The following is a 23,285-nucleotide window of genomic DNA, read 5'->3' as shown; positions in this document are numbered from 1 at the left end:
AATAATCCGCTATCTCAGATATATTGAGTCCTGGACATTCATATTCATATATTCATATCTTTGTGGAATTTCCTTGCATTCAGTGTATTCGACGGAAATAATATTCTTTTCTCTCAATGTCCCTATGATAATTTGTGCTCTGAATTTTTCTCTCCATGTACCTCAACCGGAAAACCCTGTCAAAGCTATTTTTCTCCGGCTTCGATGTTCACAAAAGTATTTCTACCTGAGGGAGATTTCCCTTTTTGCGGCAAGAAGAAATTATATCGCGGAAAACCGAAATTTTTCGAGAGATTCTCGTCTGTTACACCCCGCCGGACCTGTCTTGGGGTTTCAATTTTCCACAGCGGGATTGCGGCGACTTTTACTCCGGCCTAGGGTTCATCATGTTTGCTTTCTTCTCGGGTTCCTCCAAGTTCAACATTCCCATCTGCTTAATTCATATCCCAATCGAGATATGAAAAAAACTTTTTCCGCACATGTATCGAAAAATCGGGGATTATTGAATTTTCTTGAATAATCTACCATATTGGTTGCAGCTGTGAAGTTTGATGCGAACGATGACACAGTCGAGGCGCATCTGCACGAATTCGACGATCTCAACACCTGGTGGTGATTGCGATTGAGAGTGGCCAAGTGGCGGGAGAAAAATGATAGCCACCCAGTTAAATGCACAGAACCTCGTGGAGAGGGAAATATCGCCGCCATTCCCCACCTCTTTTTGCCCTTCTCCTTAGCAATTCCCCTCAAACCGCATCCCAAGACCACGAGGCCGTTGACTCGACGGCCTTCGGCTTCTCTCGTAATTGCCAATCCGGCAAAAGTAATCGCGCTGACTCCACCACAACCAGTTCGAAACGAAAAAAAAATAAATAAATAAAAGAAAAAAAAAAACAAATACCCCAGGAATCTCAATTGTTGAAAAATACCCGAGAATTTGATGAAAAAGTTTTAGGGTCAATTGAATCTAGCGATTCTCGTGTGGACGCACAATGGGAAAGTGCCACGTTTGGCGACCTAGAAAATGAAAATGAAATGGAAAAATCTCTCTACCTGCGACCCTCGTCAAAGACTTGGGGAGATAAAAGCGTGGAAAAATTTGGAGAAAAAAGTATCTGAAATGAAACTTTGCGTAACCCCCGAGGCTGCACCATTTTTCATTGTGTGTTACGAGGTCGTCTGGTGCTCAGTGACTGGTACACCGCGAATATCCGGAGGTTTAGCATCCATCCCCATTGTCCCTCCCACAAAAAAAAAAAAACACACCGAGATCACGAGGTTTCTACGAATATGAGGCCCCCAGGTGTGGCTATATATATGCTTCATTTTCTAAAAACTCCAAACCAGAATCATTGACGGACAAACCTAAATGTCACAATGGCCCGCCAACCTTGAGCCACAACTACCGGGTTGTGAATTAACGAGACACGCGAGGTCATAAACCGACAGCCCTTGACAACAGTTTTTCAATCATTCAGCCTCGACTCACGCATTCTACCCCTCCATCTCAGAGTCATCGATTTTCTATTTAAAAAGGAAAAACCCCCCCGACACTTTTATCTTGGTGATGGCACGGAGCTTGACTAGAGACTGAAAAATAAAATCACCAAGACCTCTGGGCTTTTCTCTGATAACGAGTGATAGTTGGGCGAATAAAGAATTTAAAATTGAGTGAAAAATAATGGAGAGATGCAAAAGCTTTCACCGATGTTAGCGAAGCCGGTTATGAACTTTCCCGAGAGATATCGAGCAAAATGAAAGCGAAAGAGGTCTTTCTCGAGTCCAATGCTCTCTGCCATTCGAGATTAATTTGTCGGGAGGGGATGAGAATAAAAATTCTTACCTTGCATCCTTCACAGGAGTGAACACCATAGTGAAAACCCGAGGCCTTATCTCCGCACACTCTGCAGAGAACCGTCGTGCCATCGAATTCTGCAATCAAAGAAAAAAAAAAATCTCATGTTAAAAAACAAAGAATGTTGAAGTAATAGTCTGGTTAAATAAATATGAGAAAAAGAAAATAAATAAAAATATGGTGAAGTAGAGTGACAATGCGCGTGGAAAAATGCATTTCTCCGTAGTTACAGCTGAAGGAGAAAGGGAACAGAGGAAAGAGTTACTTTCTCTACGACTGTGGGGGTTACAGCATCGGTGTATTACAACTTTCTGCTTTCACTCGGTCTGTCACGCTGCAACGATTTGATATGAACGATGTATTCGATTTATTACGAAAAATAGAAGAATAGGAAGAATGATCTACCTATATTGAGCTCAGGCTCAGGCCTGGCAGAGGACACAGTGGAGTCCATGGTCGGCATATTGGGCACCATGTGTGGCACTTGAGCAACGTGATAAGGACTAGAGACTCCAGAAAGGCAGGATCGTGCAACACTAGAGGATCTCGACGAGTGCGAGTGTGATGAGACACAGGACATGGGTGAGTCTGGTGCCGATGGTGGTACTAGGCTAGCCTGTTGAATGCTACTGTCCGCCGTAAAAATCATATCAGAACTCCACCACTGGTAGCCCTGATCCACCGAACTATCGACCCGATGATCAGCAACGATTTTTGGAATCATCGAATCCCCTATATAAAACGTCATTCACTTTGCCAATTATCTATACCGATAGTAAATCGTCAAGCCACTTCACTAGCCGCTCTAGCGCGGCAATTTCAAACTCATTGAACTCATTGATATCCACAAAGCACAACACACTATTTGTTCAATTATCCTTAGTAATAACAGAATTGGGGATTATTCTGGTGACACAAGATATCCATGAAATGAAATGTACACTGTTTGAACGTCACTGGCAATATAATGTGATTATTGGGAGTGAGGAATAGCCTGCTGGTATTTGAACCGAGAAGAGAGTGAAAGTGAGTCTTCGCTCGAGGGAGGTTCGCGTTGGTCTGACTGGAGTTTGGTGGCGGTGAGTATTGGTTACCTGGCCGTGGGCCGGTTACAGCCCTTACTCGGACGAGAACGGAAACGATTTTCGTTGTGGTGGGGAGGGAGATACCGGAGCGATGATGTTATCCCTGAGGCTTTTTCAATGTGTTGAATTTATAAATGTCTGTGTGCGGCTCAACGCCCCGGCCTACTAGTATGTAGTCGCAACTTTGCCTCAAACACCACCGAGTTCATCGTATTTTCAATGCTGGAGGTCACTGACAACACACAAGGGGCCCCAACGCAGGCCGGGAAGAGGGGGACAATTCACCAATGACAGTGGAGGGAGCCACAGTGGAATCAACGGCTATTGGTCGAACGATTTCCCCCACCAGTTCACCAACAGGGGCCTCCTTCCTAACCAAAGGAAGAAGTTCATCGGCCGAAACCTTGACTGAATTACCCCACAGCAGCGGCCAAGGCCAGAGCGCCCTCTCCTCCTCTTCTTCTCTCTTCGCGGTGACATTTCTTCTTTATTCTCCAACATTTCATGTCGTACCTTCTCTCTCTCTCCCTCTCTCTCCATCTCCCGAAGATGGAGATTAGCTGCTTCTCACTCACTCCAATATTTTTATCCTTCTTTTTTTTTTATCACATTTCCCAGCTCTTGTTTTTCCTCTGGCTGCTAGACTCATCGACCCGACGAGCTCTTCTTCCTTTCACTCCGAGTGCATCGATAACTCTTATCACCGGGTTCCTTCTAATTGTTGTTATATTTTTTATTTTTTATCTTTCATTTGATTTTCACGTGTTTATGATGTATTTTGGAAACGTGTGTACACTTGAAAATTTCCCGTATCTTTTACTTTACATTTGAAATGCGCCATTGAGAATAAGCGGGGAATTTTTTTTCTTGTGCTGAGCCAAGTGATAGAAGACCAATGCGACAGTGTTTTTGTCGCATTAAAAGGAGTTAAGTTGCACTAGAAACCTTGAACACCTGCCCACCCGCTGGTTTCTTTCACTTATGCTGATACGAGTTTTCGCCTGTCCCCTTGCAATTCAAACCGGACGTTGGCTTCCCATAACGGCAAAGGATCGTAGTCCGGTGTCGAGCACGAGCCACTCTCCCCATTGCCAGTGACAGTAAAAAATAATTAAAAAAAAAAGAAGAGGGAAAGAAATAAAAAAATAATCAATTGGAGGAGGGGGAGGTCCTTGAATGGGACACTGAACCGCATGTGGAGATTATGCATGTATCCGTGACCCATGCGAATCGTCAGGGGGCATCGGATTTCTTCCGCTCAGTTACAGCTTTGAGAATTTATAAGCTGAATCATTTCATTTTCGATTGAAATAGCTGATGTCGGTGATGTATTGGAGAAAATATAAAAAAAATAATATTTCATACCTTTCAAGTATGACTTGAAGGATTGTCTTGTTCCTCAATGTAGAATATTTTCCTTTCGATTTTCAAAATAATTTTCTCTGTGAATGAGGTGAATTGGATAAGGAGTTTGGAGGATGAGGTTATGAGACTATCAGTGAGAAAAATTGTAAGATATTTTCCCATGATGGTCGAAGAAAAAAATAAAATAAAATCTGAGAGGAAGTTCGTTCCCCTTTCGGAGGATGTAATCCTTCCGTTCACCCTTTCCGAAATACGATATTTTTCGAAAAGCACGTGGATCACCAATTCTTCTCTTCCTCCCTATATACCCCTTCCTCGGGTATATTTTGACCTGAACATTCGGGGAAAAATCACTTGGCCCCGGTGAAGGTGGGGATAACCAGGTTTTCCAACCCTTCGTACGCGAGGCAACCCTTCTAAGTTGTAGCCAAAAATTTATTTGGGTGGCAGGTCACTCAGTCCCACTATAAAATTCACCATCTCTCTCTCCCTCTCTCCAAGCAGTTTTTTTCCAAACAATATGTCCCTTACTGCTCCATAAACGCATAAACTCGAGCCCCAAAGTGAGGAAATTTAGTAGAACTTCAAGATGTTGTCCCACAGGTACCTGAAATTTCTCCCTGATCCCAGTAAGACGTTAAAACATCATCAAGACGATAATTTATTTTCATGAGTTTACGATCCAACCATTACGACTCTGTCCTCTCGTCACAATAAAAGACCATAATTTCTCTAGTTCATCTTTTTCCCCTATTTTCCAGCAAAAAATATTAATTGTCATTATTTATTATATCTCTCAGCACTCTGCGTATCTTTACTGCATCTGCTCGTGCCAGTTTTAAGGTGATTTTCAGTGATGTAAATATCACCCTGAGAAAGGTGGGTGTATTTTGGACTGTATACAGAAGCCAGCAGTTGACTTTTATATTTTAAAAACCTTGAAATCGGTTGACGACCTGTTGATTTTTTTTTACCCGCCGTTAAGTATTTTCCGGTGTTAAAAGACAGCGATGGGATTTTTTAAATCACGTAGATTGTTTTGAATTTTTAGGTTCTATTGAAAAGAAACCATGTTCCACTCCTCGACAGTTCTATCGATGAATACGTGTCACTGATTCTATCGCCTTTTCCGGTTGGATTTCCCCCTTCGATAAAAGAAAGAAATTGTTTTCTGGACGAAAGAAAAGACGTCAGAGGAATTTATTTTCCTCTACTGATGAATTCGAATAAATCGCCGCTGGACTCTGCTCATGTCACGGGAGTATATTTTAATTCTGGATAATGGATAGGGTAAATGGTAATTAGCATAAAATCAAATAATCAATGATAGAGAGAGTTGAATGGCCGCCTGCTTGACTCATGTGATATTTTACCGAATTTAAGGGAAAAATGCAAAAAGTATACGTGAAATTGTAATAAATTAAGAGTAATGAATCAATGAATTTTCTCTAATATGAAAATTGATTTAGATACAGCGTGAGAAAAAATTCAAAAAACCATTTTTGCGCGTTCTAAATCGGATTTTAGAAAATCTTAATTTGTATGAATTAATTGAAAAAATTTTTCGCCGTGTAATCAATAAGTTTTAAAATAGAGGGAGTTGAATTACATCGATATTCTCGTGCATAGACCAATGAAAAGTACAATAAATCCTCGTAGTAGACTTTATAGATAACTCAAGTCCGAGTCTAACGGTGCGACGTAATCGTCACGCATGTGCGTGTGTGATGTCACTGAACCTCCATTGCACCGTAGAATTGTATTTTATTATTGCCTCGTATGTGTTGGCAATGAGTGGCGCTAGAGAATTCAGCGGCTTCACCCTTTACAAATGCTTCTTGAATATTCTAAACCCAATTGAACTCAATTCTCGATAATTTCTTGAGAATAAAAAAAATTTTCCATCACTATTAAATTCACATAAATTCAACGACGAATCGATTGATTTTAGGATGTTTTTGATTTCTACATTGAGTGAAAAAATTTAACGAGGAAGAAAAGTGAACTGACACATATACGCTGGACTCATGATTATTAATGCGGCCGAATGTTACGAGATATGATCAGGGGCACGCGCATTGCATAAAAGAAATTACTGAGGCCCCCACCGGCGGATATGATGGCACGCATCATAATCCAACGTGGGTTATGGCCAGCTGCACGTAATGATGCATCACACCCACATCTGCACCCGGAAGAATTTTTTATCCCGAAATTTATCATCTGTCAAATATCATAGAATATTTCTTCATCATGAATCATTCAAAGCCACTTTAAAATTGTTATTGCAAAATTAATCAAGCAATTATTCATGAAAAAAGATGATTTTTGATTGATTTTTAGAAAATTAATTCGGTATTAAAATGAAATATTTTTATTGTGCTCCGGGACTTTATTTGAATGAACTGGAAACTTGAATTTTTTAACAGGATAATGACGACAAAGGGAATAACCCCGAAGAGTACAATCACCCGGTCGTTGCGCCCTCGCGTCATTGAACCGCGAAGTTACATTAGATACGAAAAGAGAATAAAACCCCCCCTCCAAAAAAGAGGAAAATAACATGGAAAGAGGCAAAGAAACGTGGGAAGAGCCACGCGGAGAAGGAGTGAAGGCCTCATTGCGATGGCGAATAAGTCGACGAGAGAGAGGTGTAAAAATGTTGAAGAGGTGGAACGAGGAGCGAGCGTGGAAGAGTTTTGTGCCACTAGCCGCGGCCCCACGTTGCCCTGATCTCCATTGCCACTTTGAGATGTGAAATAAGTCGATCCAACGACCCACCTCATTCCCGTTTCCCCGACAAACCCGTCGGACACTCTCTTTAAAAAAAAAGAAAAAAAAAAAATCAATACAAATCACTGAAAATATTTCTAGAATTGTTTTTACCATTTAATGTTTATCTGATATCAATAAATTGTTTCTCTGAATTTTTAATTTCGCTCAAATAATCAATTTTTCAGTATTTTTCATTGATTTTTGTTTCCAATTGCTGAGGGAGAAATTTGTTCATTCGTTTCTCCACCTCCTGGGTAATTATTTGAGTACCTGTCCCAAGATATATGACTTCAATACGATTAAGCGTTGTTTGTCAACGGCAACCAAGAGATTATTCCGACTTTGCCAAGTTTACCCGGAAGGATTATCCAAAACAAATGGACTTGTCCTCGTCAAATCATGGAAATTATTTCTCTCCACCGTATCCGAGAGAAGAAAAATCTTCTTCAAGGGGTTTCCCTTAATTGTTCACAATGCTTAAGTCGTTACGTTGTGGCTCGCCAGAGATTTTCAGGGCGGAGCTAAATCCTTTCGACCCATGTAAAGGGTTGAGGTTATTTCGAGGGTGAAAACTGGCGAATTCTTCGATGACCTACCGCACTTAAAAGGAGGTGGATCATCTTGCCACTATTTTCCACTGGTTTATGGCTTCAAACACCAAGTGGAATGGACTTTTAGAATCTCCAGGGAGTAATTACCCAGCCGATTTCACGATTTTAACTATTTCCTTGAATTAAAGTTATTGATTAAATTGCAAATAATCGATTTTTATAATGTGGATTTTTATGGGTTTTTATTTTTATGAAATTCTTATTGGTTATGCTTTCATCCAAACTTTGAGAATAGGAAAATCGGCTGAAATGGATAGAGTATAATAGTAGCGAGGGATGTGAGGGGTAGAAAAGAAGGTGAGGAGGTTTAGGGAGGTTTAGCTATGTTAGTCCCCATACAGTTCTTCGAATGTTACGGGACTAACATCGCTATGTATACGTGGGAGTGCACGCGCACATTTTAACGCTTCGCACATGAAGTGTAGTAAATACGGCGGGGCCCAAAGGGGTGTTGGGAGGGGGCCGAGTGCAGCGACCCCCCGATGGCGCTGTGTGCAAACGGTCGACAACCTCGCCCGGGACGTCCGATCATGCATTTAAACGAAACGCTGAAGAATGAAGTGGGGAAAAAAAAAAATATATCCACTTATCCATTGGGAATTTGTAAAGTTGAAATATATCGAGGCACAAGTATAGCGCGATAATCGCATTAAGAGACAGGTATGATTGAGATAGAGAAAGGAAAAGTCGGCATTCTGAAAATGTTGAACGGTGGGGCAGTGGGTCAGGTGTTCCCAAATCTACGATTTACACTGGCCAGGGGGCAAACAATACGATAAGACCTCTCGCAAACTTTATGACACATTCATGACCGAAACAATGCGCCCCGATGATACCTCCTTGACCTGCATTTCAACTAGTCTATTGTCTCCATATTGGATTAGTTAAATTTTATTGCTCATTTTCCACCAGATCTGTAATCCCGGAAATTTTGTCATTTTCATCCTAATCCTTTTAGTGAAGTTTCAGGTGAAATGAGGAATTTTTATGAATATAAAGGTGTTATCGACGTTGAGAGAATAGTACTATTGATTAGTATTAATTTTGCGTGAAAAGAAGCAATTGACTTTCCCCTTATATTAATTTTATGAAAGAAATTCAAGATTAGTTATTGAGTTAGTACAGGTTCCAAACTATTTCGCTAAATTAATTAGACATTACGGAAATATAATCTAATATATATCTACTAACAGCTCATATTAAAATCTTTAAATTCTCGGGAATGTTTTAACGAAACTCTAATAGTTAAATTAATTCCGGAAATTTCTCACAGTTGAGAATAAGTCGGTCTCCTCCTAGCTGTGGAGTTTCTGGGTTGCACTAGGAGACAAAGACAGTGAAATTACCCCGGTATCACGAGTAGAAGGAAAAAGGTGAAACAAGGAGGGATGGTGAAGTGGCAAATGACTCGGGGTGATGGTGAGGAGGGAAGTGAGGAGGTGAAGAAGAAAACGCATCCTCGGGGCCGTCCTAACGGTAGGGCGGGTCACTGGACGCGAGTGCCGACGACGAGGCTCTTTGCCAATTGCAACGACTCAAGAAAGAGTGAGAGAGCGATTGTCCGAGCAAAGAACTTGTTCGCTCGGTAACCAGCAAACTGCAGTGCAATGCCCTACACCTAGGTGTAACGCTCCTGGTTGCCCTTATCCTGCACTTGAGAATTATCCACCGACTCCCGTGCTTCGTTACATTGTTTCCTTGCCAATTTTTTTTTTCTTTTTTATTTAATCCTCCCCTCCCTCCCGCTCTTCCTCGATCGAATCCTTCGCCTCGGGAGTTCAATGCCTCCATTCACTCATTTTTTTTAATTGAGAGAATTTGTAATTATCTTGTTCTCGGGAGTTGTCGAGCGGCTTGGGTTCAGGGTTCGAACTTTGGAAAAATTTTCATTGTGACCAACATCAATTTATCAAATTAAAACGTATACTCTGTACTCTATACATTGGACAATTATTCGAAAAATAATTATCGGAATGGCACACCAAAATCAGTAGAGAGGAAAAAAAAATGGAAGTACGATTTTTGAAAAGCACGAATTGAACACGAATTACACGATTAAAAGAGAGAATAAGGGAGCAATTTGTTAAAATAAAAGACGATGCCCTCGAAGGATGTATAACTGTACTGGCAACAATATGCTGGCGATTATCTCGATGAAAAGTGGCGTGGTTGCAACCATGTAGATACATTGGAGAATGAACGACGCGAGTGCATACGTAAGACATCGTATGAATGACATAACATGATGTCTATGAGTCGACAGTCAAGACCAAGAGGGCATCGACCTCTTTGCACTCTCACACACACACACGTCAAACTTATTCCATTTTTCTACTGCGAAAATCACATTTCTCCACTCTTTTTGAGGTATTCCCATCGATTGCCGGTGACTCAATACTTGTTTAGGCGATGTTTTACGTAAGGAGAGGCTAGATCGAGACGTGTTATTCCGGGCTTATTTTTTTGACCCACTTTACCACACATTTTATTTGACAAGAGAGAGAGAGAGAGAGAGAGAGAGAGAGAGAGTGAGAGGGAGGGTACAAGAGTTCTTTGACTCCTGATAAGTCGACAGTGTATTATTTCCAGGGTCATGCTGACACTATGAAGGAAAACAATATTGGGAAATGACTTGAATGAAAATTATGTTGAGTTGGATGAAATTTCAGGAGGAAATTTATATTTCCAGGGGATTCATTGATACCGACACGTGATTTGGTTTTTTATGAGACATGGTATTTCTTGGAATCTCCATTGCTATTTAAATTCCATAGAATTGTTCATTACAAATGTTGTATTTATTATTGTATGCCTCGATGAGGTCAATTGTACCGAGTAATCCGGGAAATCCCCGGCGAAAGCACTTTCGCATCATTCAGACATGTACGTTGCATCGTCGAGAGTTTTCCCGAACGTGCCCCCATAAAATCCGCTCTCGTGTGCCAATTGCCAATTATTCCCTGATTTTTTTATCATTTCCATTTTAATGGAGCCGAAAAATCATAAAAAATCAAGAGTACTGATATTGAGAGAAAAATTTTAAAGAGCGTAATGACTCGAGTGAGTCGCGCGCGCGCGAGAGAGAGAAAGATGCGATTGGTGGTTTGTTTGTCCTGTTGTTACATTGAAGTCGTTGAGATTAGCAATGAAGGTGCGCAGGAAGAGGGCCGCTCTGATGCCAGTGAACTCGGTTGGCCGGTCACTAACCAGGTAACCCACACTAGCGACTTGGACGTCAACGTGCTATGCAGCGGCAACGGTTACGCTACGGGCTTTTTCACCGTTCGCCAGACGCCCGTATAAGCCAACCACCCCCTCATCCCCCCTTTCTCTTTTTCCTCCTCCATCACCTGGTCTTTGATCTTTTTCTCTTCCGCCACCTTCTCTTTCTCCTCCTCGCGTACTCTTCGCACTCTTCATACTCTTCCTCCACTTAACTCTCGTCTCTTCCCTTATGCCATCCTGTGTTGCTCCTTCAAACTCCACCGAAAGGGTAATTACGGGTTCGGAATAATCTCCACCTTTTTTTTTCCTCCTCTTTTCCTACTCACATTTACATTCAACTTCATCATTTTCATCATCATTTTGCCATATTTTTGAAGTGCTCTTCTGCCTTTTGTTTCCTCTCTTCCGACAGAGGGAGGACTCTTCCGGGTTTGGATTTCAATCGTTGACGGGAATTTCCGACATCTCGGTTGACGTCAAAAATACGGTTTCCCAAGTTCTGGTGAACATCGATTCAAATGACTTTTGAAGAGTATTGATTTTCGGAGAGAATGGCAACGGAAATTTATTCAAAAGTTTTTCAATCGATGGGTAACAACAATTATTACAATAATTCAATTAAAAATCCAAAGGAATAGAATGAAAAATAAAAGAAAAAAATGGATATTTTAATGGAAATTTTAAAATGCAAGTGAAATATAATTTGTGTATGAACGCGGGCGTTGACCTCAACTACACAGAAGTAATGAGTCGTTGTTTACGATGAATATACTCGACTTGTACCATTTACAACTCTGATGTTTTTAGTAACCGATTGATCACGTGTTTCCTTGGAGTTTAGATGATAAAATGATGAATCTGGTCCACCAGAATGAATTAAACATTGAGAAATATCTGGACTCTGAAAGTCAATGGTTCATTTGTAAATTGTTTCACCTGGAGAGTCACGTTTCAGCCACGTAGACGCATTCGAGTACAGGTATTTGTCTGTATTTAAGTGAAAAAGTGTATGTGGATGGGAGTAAATGAGGGAGGGGAATAACCAGTGCCTTTGGCGTTGCAGTTTGTTGCCCGGTGACCGAGTTCATCGGACTTGAAGAGTTCAACGCGAAATCGAGAATGTTCGGGGGGAACAATCGAGGTTCAACGACTGCCATTGCTGAGAAAGACTTGCTTTTTCATCGAAATTTTTACATTTGGACGAATCTTTTTTGTCCTCCTTCCAGTTAATTCAATGAAGTTGCCCCGACACTTGGGCGGATATCAAGAATTTTCACAAGTTTTGCAATTAAATAAATTGATATCATCGGACACATTATTCAAGCGGATTTTCTGAAAATGCTATTGGTCTTGCCAAAGAGTCGAGTGAATTCTAAGGAGTTATATGACCGTTTGACCAACGTTTCCGTGTCGCATTACCGTGTCGAATTCAGTTGCAAGGTAACACCCATGCAAAAATCTCCCGAAATGCCCATTGTCCCCAACTTTCCCCATTGACGAGGACATTGACGAGGGTTTCACCGCAATTCCGGACGAAAGAACCCCTTCGCAAGGGGTTTCACCTTGCGCAACCTGAAGAATGAAAAAGTCAATTGAGAGCAAGAAGACCCAACTGCAATAAACCATGAGAAAGCCTAGTCCACACCATCCCCATCGGCCCCCTCTAATCGTGCAGTCAAATATACCATAGAAATATCCTAATGCCACTACCAAATATATCATCTCAGTAAATTTCTTGTCGGGAATTGTGAAGAGATAAGGGGATTTTCAGTAACAAAAAGTAGATAAATAGCCTCAGTATTTTTATTTTTATTTTATATTGTATTAACTGAATTATTCCACTGGAAGTTGATGCACTTCCTAGTGTCCTAGATCAGGCTGTCCCAAATTGATTGAGCGCGTGCGCACAAACGAGGGTACAAACACTCCAGTCTGTACACACATTGATGTGGGGGTGAATGTTCTGGTAAGAGCAGAAGTACAATCAGGAGGGGGAGGGTATGTAAGAGGGGAAATGATTATCCGCGTACTCTCTGCGTTGAGAGGCCAGTGAACGCAACTGGACGGCGGTCACTCACCTCCATTTATATTGCTAACCATATTGCTCCATATCTACCCGATCTTCCCATGGGCCCCTTCTCAAAATCCAAGGATAGCCAATGGATAGGCATTTCCTTGGATTTCTCAGAATTATGAGATCCTCATTTCACTGATTTTCCCCATCTTTAACGTATTTTCTGCATTGTCCAATGATTTTTAATGATTAATAATTCACTGGAATTTCTCCCTTACGACTTGCGTAATCCACTCACTTGGAATTGAACCCGACGAAATTTTCCCACCATTTTTCCGCTTTATTTTCACTCGCCCCCGATTCGCCCAATCCAATGAAATAAGGAAAAATATTCCACTACTTTCGTGAACTCAATTGTCGTTTACAGTGTGTTGGAGATGAGGTGAAAGAATTATTCTAGAAAGAACAATGGACAATGACGGGCTTTTTCCCAAGTGAAAGTAAATCCATGGGCGAAAGCTGGTCTCCATTTATCTCGTTATCTCGGCTTTATTTGCTCGATGTTTAAAAAATTTCTAGTTATTTCAATACTCAATGGATAAAACAACGGCAGTTAATCTGTTGCGGGTGGGATTGGGTAATTTGAAGAATATTATTTGCGAGATAATTATTTCCGTGGAGAAGTGCTCATCGGTTTAATGGAGAATTTTCATTGCAGAGCTCAACATTACGCAAGTGATGAAAGTAGGCAAGTGCGCCACAAATTTGGTTATTCGGTCAGGCGTTCACTCGGCGGACAACGTGATGCATCAGCTGCTGTTTAAATCATTCAACAATCATCAATAGATGATCAAATTGGCTGATCAATCGGCAGATCATGAAAATCGATAAAAGGTGGCTTTCTTAAAAATAGCCAAAGTGCCTAGAAATGTTGATTTATTAAGTGCAATGTCAGTAATGTTTGAGTGTGCATTGTTTAAGTGCATTAAAGGGTGTCCCCTTTATGTGGTGGGTTATAGGATGGGTTCAGTGACCCAGGTAACCCCGCTATCGATGCTAATACGAGTATACGCGACCACGCCAACGCATATAATGCTTGGACATGGGCGAACACATCGTGGCTAACCGCAAACCCTGTTATCTATGCGACGTGCGCCATTTCCGCGTCGGATTCTCGGGCATATGGCCACTGCCAATACACTTGACAATATTTCCTGCATTCTAATCGCGCTATATTTATTTTTACCAGCAGTTCCACATTTTCCATTGTTCATTAAAAATTACCCATTTTTCGTGATAACCATTATACCGGATATTACTGAGCGATTTCAATTTCAGAGCGATTGTCGCAAATTTCATGTGATATTTACTGAGCTTAAACTTGGCGGAGTGAAGGAGTGAAGATGAATTGGAAAAAGGACAATAAAATAGGGGAAAATGAATAATGGTGGGAACTTTTTCACGTAGAAAAATAAAAGTCGGAGGTTAGAGAGAGCCGCAAGGCGTCATGTGGTTATAGTGATTCTACAGATGCACGACCTCCTGTGCCAAAGGGGTTCGCATCGACTTAGAGCCACAGAAATACAGTTAGACGATCCAAATTCGCGACAATGAAACGAGGAAGCGACTAGCCACGTCCACTTGCCCCATTTTCCATCATTTTTTGCAACTACCAGTAATCCACGGTAAAATGATTTCCCCATTATGCAAAAAGGGAATAAAATCGTCAAGTTCACTGACCGAAATCCTACCCGAGATGCGCAAAATACTTGCAGATTAACCAACACTTTACAAAGGGAAAATTTATTTGCAATTTTCACCTTGAAACGAATTGACCGAGGGAATTGGAATTCCTCGGGGTCTTCGAACCGATCGCAGCCCTATACGGTCACGGCCGGTCGATGCTTCCTATTCTCCAACGTTCCTCAAACTTTCTTTCGATTCAACAACTGAATATTCAATTCTCCCAACTGCATTAAATTTCATGAACTCTCAGAATAGAAGGAATTTCTCCTACAACTCGACGCGCCGATGCACTCAAAAAATAATCGTCACTGTCTCGGTTTCAAAAATCGGTTTCAATTTACAGAAGCTTTAAGTCAGTTGGAATTACCTGAACTCCTCATGTCTTTCAAATGCGACAGAGAGAGAAAAAATAATTATTTCAGATTTATTCTCAAGAGATGAGATGTCTGGCGCGATATTTTTACAGATGTGTGCGTGATGATTCAATCAAAAATAAAGAGACATGGTCTATTCCCCCAGACATCCGGAGGCGTGAAAACACGTCTCCTGTCCCTGAACCCTCGAACACGATCGTCCTCGGTCGGTCAGTGGCTCTTGCATAATACATTTCTATTATTTTCGACGAACCGCGATTGCTAAATATTCGCCAAGAAAGGAGTAGTCGAGGTCCTCGACTCCTTCATCCGGACGTCACGGTACGCTAAGTACATTGAATTCAGGGACATGTATACCGACATCGCGTGGTCAAGGTTAACCGCCGGAAGCTACACCTTTGACGACCAACACTGGCCTCCACTGCTTCCGAATCATCTCGATAAATAATTTTTTTCCCCACTTCTCGCAAGATTTCACGTGAATTAATCATCCCAAGTGTCATGTGAGTTACGATTTAATTTGTTGACAATTGTGGATCATAGATTGCAGAAGTCTGGCGCCTCCACGTTCCGCAAAAAATTCTCAAAAAATACAATAATAATAACGAAAATGAAGGTGGAGAGTACATGAAGGAATCCTTATAGCCTGTAGGTGTCACTGACTCCAAGTACGTAGGTGATCGACCCCGGTTGTCCCCACTTCGGCTTTTTATCCCTTCCTTTACATTTTTCCCACTTCTTCGGCATTGCCCCCTCCCAGAATCATGAGGAGCGTGAGTCAATGACGTAACGCGGGTTATTCAACCCGACCTGGTGACGAAATAGGGATATCACCCTCATTACCATTATTCCCTCAATTTCCTCAACAACCAGATAAATTAACCCCCCAGAGAATTTTTCGAATTCCACGGACCATGTTATTTCACATTTACTTTGTTTGCTTTGAAGAGTGATGGAGTCATCCCACAAGTCAGAGTGAGTCAAGTTTAGAACCTCAAATATCTAACCCAAATCAAACGTAAACAACTCCCACGCCGTCGGACACCGTCAGTAGGTCTAACCCCAATTTTTTTCATAATGTTTCATACTGTTGTTTACCTTCCGGCGTTCTCGTATTTTCGGTTACGTTATTAGGCACGCTCATTCATTCTAATGAATATCGTTAATCGTTATAGGGATATCATCCCGTCTTTTTCCATCTTTTTCCATCTGCCGCTTCATCAGCTTGACTCACTTCTGGCAAATGACACTTTACCTCGCATTCCTCCCGAATTCCAGTTTAACAGAGCCCGGAGTCACCCGAATCAATTCCAAAATCAACCATGCAGAATCACCTTTTTCATCTGGATTCTTAACGGCGATAGAAGTTAGAGGTTTGCTTATCCAACGAATGTAGGTTTATTAGTGCCATATATTTTTAGAACTTTTCCGTTCTATCGCCTCGACTCCTATATATTCTTTCAGAATGCACGCGATCCCCCATTTTTTCTCTTCTCTTTTATTTTTTAAATAACCAATGGCAGGAATTTTTTTGCCTTGAAAATATTCGCAATCAGGCCAACGATCCTCACGCGTGTCCACACGACCCGTTATATCCTTGAAGGATACAACACGCGGAAGAGAAGAATATGCGCAATGAGTGGATAAAAATGCGCGAGGGGTCTTTGATAGTGGTGGAAAAGCGCGTAGCTCGCACACAAGGCAAAATACTCAAAGCACGTGGCATCTAGTCTCATCGACGGCAAACGGTGAGTGACCTATGGAATCCCTCATCCCGTCTGCTGCCAATATATGTATATCCCGTGTCAACGTACGCCAACGGTTCGCCGAGCTTCACCCGCCGCGCTTATAGTACACAATTACATTTCTAAATGGTACCATTTGGTAAACACCATTTGGTAAAATACGCAGGAACGAGTTATCGAGTTCGTTAATTAAATCGCCTAGATTCTACTGGAAAATTTATCTTGTTATTGAAAAGACGTCATTTTTTCAATAATAATGACGCACTCTTGAGTAATAAAATATTGCTCAATTTATTACGAAGAGGACTGGATTAAAATGGTGGGACAGATTTGACGATAAATTTGGTGGATTGAGGTTACCGAGGGCAATGACCAGTCTAAAATTTTATTAAGGGCAACTTAAGAGAACGTGCGCTTGGACATTACGCAAGTGACGCCTCCAATTTTCATCGGTCCGATCTCCCGGAGAAGGGGAGCCCTAGCTGACAAAACCAATGGCACGTGTTCCATTTTTTTTTTTTGTTTACGTCCTCCATTATTTGAAATTAAAAGATCAGAGGCGAAGGAATTTTGAAAGTAACCAATTGTTTCGGACGAGCTGTACGTGTACCTGAAGGAGCTATTATAATCCCGTGGTATTTCACAATTGTCTCGGTCCAGTGCAGAAAAGGCAAGGCCACCAGCTCGATTTGTATTTTGCAGAGAATCAAAAAAAATCTCTCTGAAAATTGAATTTTCAGTCTAAATTTATATTATATTTTTGATCATTCGATTAGAGTGGGGCCGCATCACCACTCAAGGATTTCTCCAGGAGCCACCCCATAGCGTATAATAAATTTAACTTGATAGTTCAATAATTAAATCGTTTTTATTTTTGCTCTTTTGAATATTATTTTTTATTCATGAGCTGGAACGCCTCAAAAATTCCAGACGTAATCTCTAATTACCGAACTTAATGGTTTTGGTCTCTAATGCGTGAAAGTGAGAGCCGCAGCGTCGGCCTTGATTCACCAGCCGGGGTTAGTGGCCGACATTCAGGACGGCATGAACTCCGCTCCGTTTGCGTTTCTCAACCGTTTCGACGACTAGCCCCCAACAACTGCCAGTTAAATCCAGAACTTTTGCCTTACGAAATTCATTCTCTCGTCATTATCTCACTCAACACGGGTCAACCCCCCATTACCCATTAATAATTCATCTATAACGTTAATAAAATTCCTCCAAACCAATTCTCTATCCATTGATGAATTTGTTTTGTACATGAATAATTACTACGTTTAAATTCTGATGTTTCATCCTCAGTATCAATAATCCAGACATTAAGAGACAGTAGTAATATAATAGACTGCTTTCACCGAGACCATTGACCGCTGCGATCGAGAGTAAAAGCTTTCCAAGAGAAAGAGACGCACAAGGAAAATCCCGCGAGCTCCTTGAGCAAAAGAGAGACACTCATTGGTACCGATGAGATGGAGCCTGAGAGAAAGGTGAAAGCACTCTCACCGCGCATTTGTGCACATACACGTACAAAAACTCGTGTTAACTGCAATTGCAATGCAATTGCCCTTTTCCCCTTTTCCACCCGTTAATGTGAATAAATAAATAATTATGATAGTTTAGTTGAGGTGAATAATCAAAGTTCAATGATGGCGAGTGTTGAATCGTTTTGGAGATGAATAATGTGAAAAAAGTGGGTATGCAGTAATAAATGGTCTCATTTACTCCACCGCTTGATGGCATCCTGATGATTGTTAATGACTGTGGTATATTGTGGAGATTTTTTGAGGAAATGAGTCGAGCAAACCCGTAACTGTTCTTTCTCAGTTGAGTGTTTAGGAAGGGACATTTGGTGTGAGGTAAGCTTAAATTCTGTTAGCAGCGCGAGCAGGCAGTATAGAGACCTCAATAGCGGCCGTAGACCCCGCTTTATTATGAACGTACTAATATCTTTTTTTATTTTTCGATCCAACCCAAAACTATCTGGAACGGTACTTCACGGGCAGACGTAGACAAACAACATTCGATAATAGCTGTGACGCAATGATTTTTTGGTGTTTCCTTCTATTAACAAATCTGTCCCAGGTAGTAGTTATACTGTTGAAAATTTTCGCGATAAATTGCCCATCTTATTTCTCAATATCTACTGGGACAACTTGAAAATTTTAGTATAAAAATATCTTGATCTCCAATCTTGAGTCCAAAATTTCGATGCGATCTCTAAAAAAAATTCACCATCCGTAACGACTGACGAAAACGTCATATTTTTAACGTCGGGATAATGGCGATTTATCATTGATGCAATTTAACGAGAGAAATAGACGCGCGTCATCATCGGGAGATAATTTTTGTTCGGCAGTGAGCCGTGAGCGGTCGTAAAACGTCGTCATAAATCCCTCCTGGAAAAATCCAACCCCCGTTTTCTCCCACGATTTACTATCCAACTCGAGTACCGCAACGTTCTCACGAGAAGGGTTACGCTCCTCGTCAAGCAACAATGGCGCAGGACTCTGTCTCTTCCGGCTGTTTTAACGGGATGAAACCGGTACGATAATGTCTATTTTTCCAACTCAATCCTACCAAAATAATACTAGATTAAGTATCAGATCAGATAAACCATCAATAGTGGCGGTGACATCGCACGGTCCTTACCAGAAGCTCAATCTACAAATCTCAAATGAGTTCGCTACCGCAAGATGGCGATATTACGTGTTTTGAGGAGACACCGGAGCACCTTCTAACGGGCAATGTCAATGTCAGTGAGCACGTGAGACCGGAAAATCGATAGGTTTCGGGGATGAAACGAGAGTACCCTGCCACCCCTTGAAAATGCTCACAATATTATCTCACCCAATTATGAGTAATCTCATCAACTTTTATAACACCCCCATCATCAGGGGATTATTGGTTTTCCCGATCCTTGCATAAAAAAATCGCTCAACTTCATGTTATGTGATAGCAAACGATTTTATTTAGGAAGGCGAGCAGGGGTGAGGGTAGTAGGGCAGCAGGGCAGAAAGGATAATCATGTCCGAACCTTTTTGACGATAAGCTCTCCTCGTTTTTCCGATGTCATTCGCCTCTGTAACGAAGATCGTCACCTCGCACACCTCGGAAGGATCCAAACTCCGGTCATCGGGCTGGACCACTTCTGGTTCACCATTTATCTCATTACTTTCATCGCACATTTCACCGCACATTTCACCACCCAACATTCTTGAGTTTGGCTATTGAATTTATTGAGATTGATATCAACTGTTGACTGTCGCGGAAAGAGTGATAAGATATTGTAAACAGGGGTTGATTCTTGAATGGTGGGAAAGGGATGATGTGAATTATGCGCACGCGCTGGCGCCCACGCGTGCCCTCGGCTGTAGCTTCCCCTGTTTATTTTTGATTAGGGAATGATAATTATTCGGCTTGTGATAGCGCAGAGAGCAGTGAAATCCTTTAGATTCTTGTTATCAATATTTTTGGGGTTAAATTTTAATGGAGGTAAAGGGCGACTGACGTCAAGGGATTATATTAATTCCCCTGGAGTGGGCGTTGGGCGAATACGTGGGAGATGGGGAATGAGGCCGGAGGGGTAATTGCAATGATGTGAAAATAATCCTCGTAACAGGAGACAGATAGGGTGTGCTTCAAGTTATTCGAGTAGACATTCAAAATTAACTGGGACATGTGGAGGACACGGAGATAATTGCTATTTATATGGCTCAACGGGATCAACGAACCCGAGGAGCAATTGATGACGAGGGATGGGCGCGGTGGATTTTTACCCAAGTGCGTCAATGGCGAAATGGAATAGTGTGGATGGAGTTGTGGTTGGTGGTACTGAATGTCTGCAATCTTTTATTCTTCTCAAAATTTTAGCCCCTTTGAGCGGTCAGATATCGTATACTGGGCTGGAAGAAATAGATTCACGGGGGAATCCCCCGTGCATCCGTCGACCTCACATCACCACCTCTTGGTCACCGCGAAAACTCATCAATTCTCGCTATCAGTCCCGCCAGAGTATCTTTACCGACCTCCTCATATGGCGAGTAATATTCACTCGCGAAATCTACAGTGCCGACGTTTCGCGACTTTTATAGCGAAAGTACCGTGGCGCCGCAACTGGATAATCGCGGAACCCTCGCGCGAATCATCGAGCGAGGGGGTGGGCGGTGATAAGAGAATGGGAGGGGATTTTCGCTGGTGCCTGGTGGGGAGAAACGCGTGCGCGTTGTATAGCGATGGTGATCCGGGTGAATGTGTTGGTTCCACCTTGGAAATTTACCTCGAACCAGCGGGAGGGGACGAGAGGTGAACACAAGAGTTGAACGGGTCGTTGACCGAGCGCAAAGGAAAGTGGGACATCGCGAAGCGAACGCAAAAGAGCTAATACGCACCGAGGCCTTGAGATGAGTGACGCATGCGCCTCGTCTCGTTCCCTCTTCATTATTTTTTTTTTTCATTTGACGCGTGGATTAAATTTTTTTTTCCCACTTTTCTCAGCCTTTTTCCATCTTTTTCCATCTAATCCCAGAGTGATGCATTCGTTGCGTGATATTCTTTCTTCAGTATTATTTTTATTTCCTTTATTCTCTATTTTTCGACACGGGAATTAAAATAACCATTTTTAATTTTTTTGTCTATCACTTATTCATCGAGATATGTGAAATATTAATATGGAATTTCATAATTCATGTTCAATTCAATTGTCATGAGTTGTCGATGAATTTCGCATTATTGATTGGGGTTAGTCCGTTTGCTGTGTATTTTGTAACTGATGAAGGGCAGTAAGGATTGTGGGAAAGAGAATGTTCGGGAAGAAAAATTCGGTCACAGAACCGTTAAAGAGAGAAATTACATCACACACTGGTTTAGTGACGCACACGAAAACCTGACGGGTTTTACATAAGAATTTTCGATTTACATAAGGCTATTCAGTGGATTTCCGTAATAGTAGGTTACGCGATTGTCTAAATTGGTTCAAACATTATTATTACATCTCTAATAAAATAGTGAATCATCGAGATTGATTTTTCAGAAAATACGATTCCATATCAGTATTCGAGAACACAATTTTCAAGAATTAGAATTATTTCAAATGAGTTAATGAACGTTCAATTGTTTGGGCTAAAAATTGTATTCTTTGTTTAAAAATTTATTAATTGTCAATGTGAATTTTAATTTTAAATCAATTATATTGTTGAAAAATGCATTGATAACCGCGGATCGGAGTTGAGCATTTTTTTTTCAGTTGGAAACAAAAAATTGCAATTAAGCCTGGGGGAGAGGGGGGAAGTGAGTCGGTGGATTAATGGAATTTCCATTCAATCCGGGGTGCAATGGGGTTTATCCGGTTGTTGACCGACGTAGAAAACGAGAACAACTAGAAAGTTTTGTGAAAGTTATGTCGAAAGAAGCCAAGTGCAATCCGGAGATTGGCTGCAGCGTACGTGTTATGTGTGTCTTAAGAGGAGGACCGTATGCTGCAGCCAGTCATAACAGACATAAAATCGAGATATTCAGTGCTCAGTTGCGCAATTGTGTTTGGGATTACATAGAAGTACATAAAGTGCGGGTTACGTTGGATGTGCGTCGGGATAGACATACGTAATCGGGACCTGCACCGATGTTAACCCATTTTTTCTCATCAGATTCCTGTCAGAATCAGTTTCAATTCACCCTTTCGACAATAACTCAAAATTTCAAGTACAAGCACATCAATTTTCCATGCTTTCCATTAAATTTACATGAATTTTTGTTCTGAATTTTCCTTTAGCCACGGTGAAAATCCCGGGGAATGAGAAAAAATCGGAGATGTGTGTCGAGGTTGACCGAGTTGAGGGTCGTGGCACCGAGGTCATTGCACTTTCTGCGTGCGACTCATAGGCCCAGGAGGGGGTTGAAAACCACCCCATATTGAGGGGTTGATTCGGGGATGGGAGAGAAGGCTCTGACGTCAAGCCCGAGAAGAGGAGTGTGAAGACCTCGTTTTAGGGTGATGACCTGATGCTTTCTAGATATTTCGAAATTCTCCAGTGAAACGATTTTCGTCCACACTCCTACCCATTAAAATTATTCGCTTCATTAATTTCCTATTGAGAAAAATTATTTCAAGCGCGTAAAAATTTATTGTATCAATTATTTATGAAAAATGCCAATGGATTTTTTTTTTGTCGCGTGAATAAAGAATAACTATGAAGCGTGAGATGATGGATGAACTCGTCACACCGGTAATTGAGTAATTTACGATCTAGTTGATGCAGTATTGCAATTGTTCCGTGTGAAAGTCAATTAAGAAAACGTGAAAGTCCCACTAGCTCAGTCGTAATCGAGTTTAATGGCCTGGAGATTGTTATTTGCTACTGAAATAAGTTATGTGTGCAGGTGAGAGTATACACTTATACTGGCCTGAATTTGGGGATTAGAGACGCAATTTCAGGCGAAATTGCCGTGGAAATTATTACAATGGAATGGAATGGAAATGGGGCGTTGTTGAGAG

General features: G+C 41.4%; 1 protein-coding gene across 1 annotated transcript in view; it reads right to left on the bottom strand.

Moving 5' to 3' along the window:
• The window catches only part of LOC105266681 (nuclear hormone receptor E75), a 39,565-nt gene that overhangs the window by 10,736 nt on the left and 5,544 nt on the right, over positions 1 to 23,285 (bottom strand). Inside the window, exon 2 of the mRNA XM_011305025.1 lies at positions 1,844 to 1,932. Within this exon, the coding sequence (XP_011303327.1) occupies positions 1,844 to 1,932 (89 nt within the window). The remainder of the gene's footprint in view (positions 1 to 1,843; positions 1,933 to 23,285) is intronic.

The sequence above is a fragment of the Fopius arisanus genome, unplaced genomic scaffold, assembly GCF_000806365.1.
Source record: "Fopius arisanus strain USDA-PBARC FA_bdor unplaced genomic scaffold, ASM80636v1 scaffold00040, whole genome shotgun sequence".
NCBI lineage: Eukaryota > Metazoa > Arthropoda > Insecta > Hymenoptera > Braconidae > Fopius > Fopius arisanus.
Note: the sequence above shows the minus strand (reverse complement) of the source record. Positions and strands in the feature narration are given on the sequence as shown.